The sequence below is a fragment of the Macaca nemestrina genome, chromosome 4 (genome assembly GCF_043159975.1).
Source record: "Macaca nemestrina isolate mMacNem1 chromosome 4, mMacNem.hap1, whole genome shotgun sequence".
Classification (NCBI taxonomy): domain Eukaryota; kingdom Metazoa; phylum Chordata; class Mammalia; order Primates; family Cercopithecidae; genus Macaca; species Macaca nemestrina.
In genome coordinates this window covers 126,848,166-126,858,429 of record NC_092128.1, presented here as the reverse complement: position 1 = coordinate 126,858,429, position 10,264 = coordinate 126,848,166, and the positions used below count along the sequence as shown (strand labels likewise).

At 45.6% G+C, this 10,264-nt stretch overlaps 1 protein-coding gene across 1 annotated transcript; it reads right to left on the bottom strand.

Annotated features, from left to right (window-relative positions):
- Nucleotides 1-8,127: 8,127 nt before the first annotated feature.
- On the bottom strand, nt 8,128-10,006 carry LOC105466465 (nuclear protein 2, transcriptional regulator). Its single transcript, XM_011715437.2, has 2 exons — nt 9,422-10,006; nt 8,128-8,341 (listed from the first exon to the last, which is right to left on the bottom strand). Exon 1 carries the CDS (start codon nt 9,857-9,859, stop codon nt 9,428-9,430), a length of 432 nt encoding a protein of 143 aa, XP_011713739.2. The 5' UTR covers nt 9,860-10,006; the 3' UTR covers nt 8,128-8,341; nt 9,422-9,427.
- Between the last annotated feature and the right edge of the window lie 258 nt (nt 10,007-10,264).

Here is a 10,264-nt window from a genome sequence, read left to right as displayed (position 1 = left end):
CGCGGCCTGAAGGTCACTGGAAGAGGAGGACGTCACGGGGACGCCTCGTCCTTCGCGACCGACGTCATGAACTTGGCGCCAAGATCTTTAAAACCTGGAAGTTCCTGTGGTTGGTCCGCAAACCTTGTCCTCCGGTCCTCGCATCAGGCCGCTTAGCATTTTGCTTCCTAGCTCAGTTGAACCATCGCTGCTTCCTTCAAACATTTGTATTAAACCCAACCTTAAGAGTGCCTCACATCTGTGGCTGGATTGCCAGGGGACCTTGGGCAGATTGCTTAGCCTTTGTGAGCATTCAGTTATAAGGGCAAATATTTTTGGAGGCACAATGTGGACGCGTAGTATGAACTGAATGAAAGAAATCGTTTTCGCCAAGAATCGAGAGTTGAGTTAGTTCTATTTGGTATTTCTTGTCTGTGGATCCAGTCAGCAAAAGTTTAATTCAGGCAGCAATAATGTTTTACATTTATGTGTTACTATTTATTTTCAGTTCCTTTTCGTATGTATTACAGAATTTGCGTCCAGAATTGGGATAGTAACCATACACTGGTAAATTCAACAAAAATTTACTGAGTGGCTAGCTAGGTTCTGGAGATACTTCACCAAATCAGGTAAGATTCTACCTTCACGAAGTTAAGTTTCACGGAGGGGAGACACAAACACCTATGTAAATCAGGTGGTGGTGACATGAAAAGCGAGGAAGGATACTGGAAATTAAGAGGTTATGCAAGGCGGGGGTCATTTGAACCGAGGTCTTGAAGAGGTTGGGGGAAGCAAGCCATGTGTTTATGAAGGATAAGAACGTTACAGGAAGAGAGAACAGCAATTGCAAAGGCCCCAAGGATCTGTGCTTTAGTGATACTTGGTGTGAAATGCTTTTTTTCTTTTTTTTTCTTTTGAAATGTAGTCTCACTCTGTCTCCCAGGCTGGAGTGCAGTGGCGCATTCTCGACTCACTGCAGCCTCCGCCTCCCGGATTCAAGCGATTCTGCCTCAGCCTTCGGAGTAGTTGGAATTATAGGCGCACGTCAACACCCCTGGCTAATGTTTTATTTTAGTGGAAACGGGGTTTCACCATGTTGGTCAGGCTGGTCTCGAACTCTTGATCTCAGGTGATCCACCCACCTCGGCCTCCAAGTGCTAGGATTACAGGCATGAGCCACCAGGCCCAGCCTGAAATGCTTTCAACAGTTACATTAAGCATCGCTAAAGTAAGGCGAAATTTGACTAGTGGCATTTCATAATGGGCTCATGAGAAAGTCCCTTGCAGTTGGCAGTGAGGTTTATTGAGGAGAGGAAGCAGAGATGGAACCCCCATTTCTGCTTGATGTCAATCAGAAATTTCTCCCTTCCACCAGAGGAAGTGGAGTTTTAAAACAGCCTTCCCATGTCCCAGCAACAGCAGAATGTACTTGAAACTAAAGGGTGAATAATGTGGGAGCTAAGCTATGAGAATGCAAAGGCAAAAGAATGATATAATGCGCTCTGGGGATTTGGAGGGATGTGCTAGGGGGATAAGGGATAAAAGACTACACTGTTCAGTACGGTGAACACTGCTCGGGTGATGGGTGTATCAAAACCTCAGAATCACCACTAAATAACTTTTCTATGTAACCAAACACCACCTGTTCCCCCAAAACTATTGAAATAAAAAAAATTAAAAGATCGTTCGAACAAAAAAAGGGCAAATAATACAAAAACCTTTTGTAAAAAACAAAGCTTTATTATTACATAACTTCTTAAAGGAATGAATGCTTTACAAATAATATGACTTTTTACTTGCTTTTAGATAATTCATAAGCAGAGATGAAGAAAATGAGTCTTACATAGGATACATCCTGGCACAAGAGTTTAGAGTGAGGAGAACTTTGGACAATTCAAGACAGAAAGGAATCCAGACCAGAACAGACACCATTTTACTCAAACGTGGCTAAGTCATTCATTCCTAAATTGAAAGAATATTAGATGTTCATACAAGGTTATTTTGTGTTGGTAAGGGATTGAGAAAACCCAAATTCCTGCCAATAGAAAATTGGTTAAAAAAATAATGGCAGGCCAGGTGCGGTGGCTCACGCCTGTAATCCTAGCTCTTTGGGAGGCCGAGGCAGGCGGATCATGAGGTCAACAGATCGAGACCATCCTGGCTAACATGGTGAAACCTGTCTCTAGTAAAAATACAAAAATTAGCCAGGCGTGGGGGCACGTGCCTGTAGTCCCAGCTACTTGGGAGGATGAGGCAGGAAAATGGCATGATCCTGGGAGGCAGAGGTTGCAGTGAGCCAAGATTGCACCACTGCACTCCAGCCTGGACGACAGAGTGAGACTCCATCTCAAAAAAAAAAAAAAAAGGCATATTCACACAATAGGCAACTATAAAAAAAGAATGAGGAATCTTCTCTGTATATTAATATGAAATGATTTCCAAAATAAACTACAAGTGATAAAAAAGCAAGAGACAGAATTGGGTACAGTGTGCTATTATTTGTGTAAAACAGAACAAAAAGATCATATTGTATATGCATAAAATATCTGAAGTTGATAACACTGGTTGCCTTTAGGCAGTGGGACTGGGTGTCTGTGGTGGGGGTAGGGGCATTCAGTAGCTTTTGGATTTTGAAGCAGTTAATGTATTCTATCCAAAAAACAAATTAAGAAAAAGTTAATTAAAACAAAGAACAAAAAACTCAGAATTGAAAATACCAGAATTCTGCTACATATCATTTATAGTTTGCTGAGACAGATGTGTGAAGTTCACTCTGTTTTTTTGAGATGGAGTTTCGCTCTTGTTGCCCAGGTGCGATCTTGGCTTGCTACAACCTCTGCCTCACAGGTTCAAGCAATTCTCCTGCCTCAGCCTCCCAAGTAGCTGGGATTACAGGTGTGCACCAGCATACCTGACTAATTTTGTATTTTTAGTAGAGATGGGGTTTCACCATGTTGGTTAGGCTGGTCTCAAACTCCTGACCTCAAGTGATCCACCTGTCGCGGCCTCCCAAAGTGCTAGAATTACAAGTGTGAGCCACTGCGCCTGGCCAGTTCACTCTTTAGTAAAATTTCTATAGCAACTTCTCATTCCATGGTGATTTCAGTCACTCTCAACAAATTTACTTATAGTTACCAATATTTGAACTTTTGTAGGTGTTATCATAGATATGACATTGGCTGAATGGACTCTTGAATATTGTAGTAAACCTTCTGCTCGAATTAGGTAACAGGCATTTGAAGTTTTAAAATTATGCAAACTGTGTTCCAGAAATTTTACTTCCAGGAATTTAAGAAACTGTCATGATTATACCAATAAATGTGTTGTAGGGATGTTCATTTAACAAAATGTATAAAACAGGGAAAACTTGTAAACAACCTAAGTGTCCTATAATATAATTCGTTAAATAAGTTACGATATATACATATGATGAAATGTATGCAGCCATGAAAAAATGTTATGAGGGGCTGGGCACAGTGGCTCAAATCTGTAATCCCAGCCCTTTGGGGAGCCAAGGTGGGCAGATCACTTGAGGTCAGGAGTTTGAGACTAGCCTGGCCAACATGGTGAAACCCCATCTCTACTAAAAATACAAAAAATTAGCTGGGTGTGGTGGCCCATGCTTGTAATCCCAGCTACTTGGGAGGCTAAGGCAGGAGAATTGCTTGAACCCAGGAGGTAGAGGTTGCAGTAAGCTGAGATTGCACCATTGCACTCCAGCCTGGGCGACAAGAAGGAAACTCCGTCTCAAGAAAAAAAAAAAATTAGGAAAGAATATTTGACATGAAAGGAATTTTTACAATACATACATTGCGTGAAAGAGCAGATTACATGATAGTACACAGTGTATTTATATTTTGAGAAAGTAAATATATATTTTGAATATTGGAATTATATATACCCAACTAATAATGTTATCCATTGAGTCATGGAATTATAAGTGATTTTTTTTTTTTTTGCTTGTCCCTATTTTCCAGTTTTTCTACAGTGACCATACTTGCAATAATTAAACATAGCATGGTAGTTTAAAATATGTCCACAAATTATTTGATACTCTCTTCAAAAGGTGGAGCCCAGTCCCTGTCCCCTTGAGTGTGGGCTGGGTTGCCTAATTCCCTTCTGACAGATAGTAAAAGCAAAAGTGATGGTTTGCAACTTTGCAAACTACATCATAAAAGGTACTGTGGCTTCCTCCTTGTTCACTGTTTGATTACTCACTTGGGAAAGCCAGCTGTCACACCATGACAGCTAAGCAGCCTGTAGAGAGGCTCATGTGACAGAAACTGAGCCCTCAGGTCAGCAGTCACATAAGTGAGCCACCTTGGAAACAGGCTTTAGGTGACTGCAGTCTTAGTAGACAGCTTGACTGCAATGTCATGAGACACCCTGAGACCAAATGACCCAGCTATGCCACTCCATAATTCCTGACCCACGAAATGGAGATCCTAAGTATTTTTTTATATTTGTTTATTTTTGAGACAGAGTCTCACGCTGTCACCCAGGCTGGAGTACGGTGGTGTGATCTTGGCTCACTGCAACCTCTGCCTCCCAGGGTTAAGTGATTCTCCTGACTCAGCCTCCTGAGTAGCTGGGACCACAGGTGTGCACCACCACACCTGGCTAATTTTTGCATTTTCTGTAGAGATGGAGTCTCACGCTGTTGCCCAGCCTGGTCTTGAACTCCTGGACTCAAGTGATCTGCCCACCTCAGCCTCCCAAAGTGTTGGGATTATAGGCATGAGCCACTGGGCCCGGCCCTAAGTATTTATTTTAAGTCACTAGGTTTGGAGTAGTTTGTTACATAGCAGTAGATAAGTAATACACATATTTCCTACAGTGACCGCATTTATAATTTAAATTTAATTAAAAAGGCCAGGCACAGTGTCTCATGCCTGTAATCCCAGCACTTTGGGAGGCTGAGTCTGGAAGATCGCTTGAGCCCAGGAGTTTGAGACCAGCCTGGGCAACATGGCAAAACCCCTCCTCTACAAAATACAAAAAAGTTAGCTGGGTATGGTGGCGTGTACTTGTGGTCTCAGATACTTGGGAGACTATGATGGGAGAATCACTTGAGTCCAGGAAGTTGAGGTTGCAGTGAGCTGTGACTGTGCAACTGTACTCTAGCCTGCGGGACAGAGTGAGACTCTGTCTAAAAAAAAATGTGTTTTTGGCCAGGGTCGGTGGCTCATGCCTGTAATCCCAGCACTTTGGGAGGCCGAGGCGGGCATATCACAAGTTCAAGAGATCAAGATTATACTGGCCAACATGATGAAACCCCATCTCTATTAAAAATACAAAAATTACCTGGGTGTGGTGGCATGCGCCTGTAGTCCCAGCTACTTGGGAGGCTGAGGCAGGAGAATCACTTGAACCCGGTAGGCAGAGGTTGCAGTGAGCCATCATGCCACTGCACTCCAGCTCATTTTTTAAAATTAAAATGTTCTAGTATCTAAATGAGCAAAATCACCAGGTGCAGTTGATCACACTTGTAATCCCAGCACTTTGGGGTATAGAGGCGGGAAAATCATCTGAGGTCAGGAGTTTGAGACCAGCCTGCTGTGAGCAGAGATTGCACTACTGCACTCCAGCCTGGGAGACAGAGTGAGACCCCATCTCAAAAAAAAAAAAAAAAAAAAAAAAAAAAAACAAAGAAAAACCCAAACATAAAAAACCAACAAATGCAGTTGAAAAGAACAGCATCAGCTAGGCACAGTGGCTCATGCCTGTAATCCCAGCACTTTGGGAGGCTGAGGGTGGAGGATGGCTGAGCCCAGGAGTTTAAGACCAGCCTGGGCAACATGGTGAAAACCTGTCTCTACAAAAAATACAAAAGTTAGCCAAGCATGGTAGCATGCACTTGTAGTCCCAACTACTTGGCACGCTGAGGCGGAAGGATTGCCTGAGCCTGGGAGGTCGAGGCTGAAGTGAGCCATGATTGCACCACCACACTCCAGCCTGGGCAACAGAGCAAGACCCTGTCTCTACAAACAAACGAACAAACAAAAAATATGTAAACACAAAACAGAACAGAATCATTTCCTTATCGATAGTTTGAAGGAAGTGAATTGCCTGTAAAAGTTTAGTGTGAGGCCAGGCATGATGGCTCATTCCTGTAATCCCAGTGCTTTGGGAGGCGGAAATGGATTGTCTGGGCCCAAGAGGTTGAGGCTGGTGCTTGTGCCACTGCACACCAGAAGCCTAGGCAACAGAGCTTGCCCCCATCTCAGAACAACAAAACATGGTTTACCACAACCAACAGGACAATTCTGGATAAAACTATATATGAAATATTTACTGCTGTGCTCAACAAAGTAGTATAGAGGCCAAGGGCAAAAGTCCTGGGGTCAGGCTACCTGGTCTGCTATCTAATTAGCTGTGTCATCTTTGGAAAGGTACTTGAACTCTCTGTGCCTTAGAATCTCTTTTCTAAAATGTGGGCTGGGCACAGTAGTTCATGCCTGTAATCCCAGCACTTTGGGAGGCTGAGGTGGGTAGATCATCTGAGGTCAGGAGTTTGAGACCAGCCTGGCCAACAAGGTGGAACTTGGTCTTTATGAAAAATACAAAACTTAGCCAGGCATGGTTGTGGGCACCTGTAATCCCAGCCACTTGGGAGGCTGAGTCTGGAGGATTGCTTGAAACCAGGAAGCAGAGGTTGCAGTGAGCCAAGATCATGCCACTGCACTCCAGCTTGGATGACAGAGCAAGACACTGTCTCAGAAAAAAAAAAAAAAAAAAAAAAATGTGGATAGCAGCATCTACCTCGAAGAATTGTTGTGGGATCAATAGTGTGGAGAACCTAGCAACTATAAAAAAAAGTTTCAGGACCCCATATAAATTTAGCACACCAAGGGGGAAGTTACACCCTGATTGAGTCGCATAGCATGTTTGTAACTTCTGGTTCTTAAATTATAATTTATTCTTTCCTTATTTTCATACTGTAAATGACTATGAGAGAGCAGAGACTAGACCTCCTCGCCTTCCAATCACTCATCTTTGTTAGAGATTAACTGCCTCCTTTATTGTTCTGTACCTAACTCACACCAGATGGCACAAAAGACCCCATGACTTACATATTCAGTGTGAAAGGTTAAACACACCTTTCCCGGAAAAAAGACCACCTCATCTGGGTGCAGTCACTCATGCCTGTAATCCCAGCACTTTGAGAGGCTGAGGTAAGTGGATCTCTTAAGCCCAGGAGTTTGAGAACGGCCTAGGCAATGTGGCAAAACCCCGTCTCTACAAAAAATACAAAAATTAATTGGGTGTGTTGGTGTGCGCCTGTAGTCCCAGCTACTAGGGATGCTGAGGTGGGAGGATGGCTTGAGCCTGAGAGGTTGAGGCTGTAGTGAGCTGCTATGGTGCCCCTGCACTCCAGCCTGGGTGACAGAGTGAAAGAAAGACCACCTGGACTAATCAGATTAACTATGTATTAACCCTTAAACGGAGAGATGCTTTAATTTGGCTAAGCTTCTCTAAACTTTGTAAGTGATCCCAAACTTCGAAGCCTCGGACCACTGACTTCCACTCTTCTCTATCTGTGCTTCCCAGGTGGCCCTCCTAAAACTCTGTGCATGAATAAACTCCCTTTAGATTCTGACCCTTTTGATTATTTGAGATTGGCACGCCATGCAATATACATTTTAATATGCAAATATTAACCTTCAGAGTAGTCTATGACATTTTTAGGTAGAAATCTTTTTTTTTTTTTTTGAGATGTAGTCTTGCTCTGTCGCCCAGGCTGTAGCACAGTGGCATGATCTTGGCTCGCTGCAACCTTGGCCTCCCAGGTTCAAACAATTCTCCTGACTCAGGCCCCCGAGTAGCTGGGATACAGGCACCCACCACCACGTCCGGCTAATTTTTGTATTTTTAGTAGAGATGGGGTTTTGCCATGTTTGCCAGGTTGGTCTTGAACTCCTGACCTCAGGCGATCTGGCTGCCTCGGCTTCCCAAAGTGCTGGGATTACAGGAGTGAACTACTTAGTGTACTCCTAAACTACATTTAGGTAGAAATCTTACACATATTCCTATCTTTGGTCTCTCTCTGCTTATCTTTGTGACCTTTTCTTTACAGATAAGAACAAATCATTTGTGGACTTGAAAAGAGTTACCATAGTAACTGAAAAAAAACCAGGAGAGTTAAAATGCCATTCTTGCTGCTCTCTTTTAATTAATAAACCCTCAAAAGGCTAATCCACTTGGACACTACTTAATTAACAATCAAGTAAGGAAAAGATATGGAAGCAGTAAACTTAAGTGACAGGGAAAAGTTCTGTTGACCAAACATGGATTCTCTCCTCCTCAGAAACAAGTTACAGTTGGAGTTACAGAAAATACTTTGAACAGGTCCTTCGGTATCCTGTAGGAAATCAGACAAAAAGATCAGTTACTTTTTTTGTTTTTCTTTTTTTGACACAGGGTCTCACTGTCACCCAGACTGGAGTGAAGTGGGGCAATCATGGCTCACTGCAGCCTCAACCGCCTGGATTCAAGCAATCCTGCCGCCTCAGCCATGCAAGTAGGGGACTACAAGCACGCACTACTACGCCCAGATAATTTTTTGTATTTCTGTAGCAACGTGGTTTCACCATGTTGACCAGGCCAGTCTGGAACTCCTGAGCTAAAGCGATCCGCCGGCCTGGGCCTCCCAAAGTGCTGGTATTACAGGCCTAAGCCACTGGGCCCAGCCCAATTACTTTCTTCAGTCTGAGCATGAGCACCGGAAGAAAAGCTCTTACTTGCATATTTTTTTTTTAGAGACAGGGTCTCCCTCTGTCACCCAGGCTGGAGAGCAGTGGTGCAATCTTGGCTCACTGAAACCTCAACCTACCGGGCTCGATCGCACACATACATATATGTATGTGTGTGTGTGTGTGTGTGTGTGTGTATATATATATATATTATTTTTTTTTTTTGGACGGAGTCTCTCTCTGTCGCCCGGCTGGAGTGCAGTGGCGCAATCTCGGCTAACTGCAACCTCCACCTCCCGGGTTCAAGCGATTCCCGTGCCTCAACCTCCCAAGTCGCTGGGACTACAGGCGCGCGCCACAATGCCCCGCTTTTTAAATATATATTTTAGTAGAGATGGGGTTTCATCATGTTGGCCAGGATGGTCTCGATCCCCTAACCTCGTGATCCGCCCGCCTCGGCTTCCCAAAGTGTTGGGATTACAGGCGTGAGCCACCGCACCCAGCTATCAATCGCTTATATTTTTAAAAAGATGTTGTCTTCATTTCCTAGCCCCTTCTATCCACCTCCGAAGTTCCAAAGGCTTTAATGCTATTGCAACGGCCGTCAGAGGCCAAGCTGGCGGGTGCAGTTCCCTAATGCAGCTCCCTCAGAGGCAGCCGATTCTGCCTAGGGCGAGTAGCGTCGCGCGATGGGGGGACGCTACCAGGGTCCCCGGGCCCTGGTTGGGGGAGGTGTTGGGCGCCCTTACCCAGGCTCAGGTGGGGCGAGTGCGCAGCCAGGTCTGCAGCTGGCGCTGGCGGCGCTTGCGCTGGCCATTGAGGAGCTTCTGCAGGACCTTGCGCTCGTGCCCGCCAGGTGCAGGCCGGTTGGTGCGCAGCGCCTGCTCGCGCCGAGTGCGGCCCTTGCTGCGCCCGGCCCCTGAGGCAGGGAAGTCGCGCAGGTAGTAGTAGTCCAGGCAGTCATAAAGCTCCTCCTCATTGCTTATGGGTGGTGGCTGCCGGGCCAGAGCCTGCAGACGTGGAAGGGCCCGCTCTGTGGCCGCTGCCATCCTGCCCAGCGCCTGTGGCCACCTGTGGCCACCCGTGGCCACGCGCCCGTGTCTGGGCGCTCCTGGAAGACCCAGCAGCCCCGCCTCGAGTTCCGATGGGCTCCGCTTGTGAAGCGGGGGTGCCTTCGGCAGCGTCATAGAGGCAGACCTTCGAGGACGTCACAGTGGCGGTACAGTGCCTAGAGCAGGGCTGTCTTTTCCTTGGAGTGGAGCCCGGTAACCCGGACATCCCCGTCAGGTCCGGTAGGTTGCTGGAGAAGGGTAGTTGACAAACTCTAACTCAGCACAGGGTTTATGTTGGTCAAAAATAGGAAACTATGTTCATGCGCGGCAGAGGCGGGAGGATCCCTTCAGGCCAGGCGATCAAGAGCAGCCTGGGCAACACGGGGCGACCCCATCTCTGAAGTCCCACCTCAGCCCCCCAGCTGCTTGAACCCCAAGGTTCAAGGCTTCAGTGAGCTATGATCCCACCACAGCACTGCAGTCTGCGAGACTGAGGTAAATTCTGTCTAAAAAAATAAAAAAGAAAACTATCCAAGTGTG

Excerpts from the sequence above, each read along its gene's own strand:
- LOC105466465 (XM_011715437.2), bottom strand. The coding sequence starts at position 9,859 with ATGACGCTGCCGAAGGCACCCCCGCTTCACAAGCGGAGCCCATCGGAA.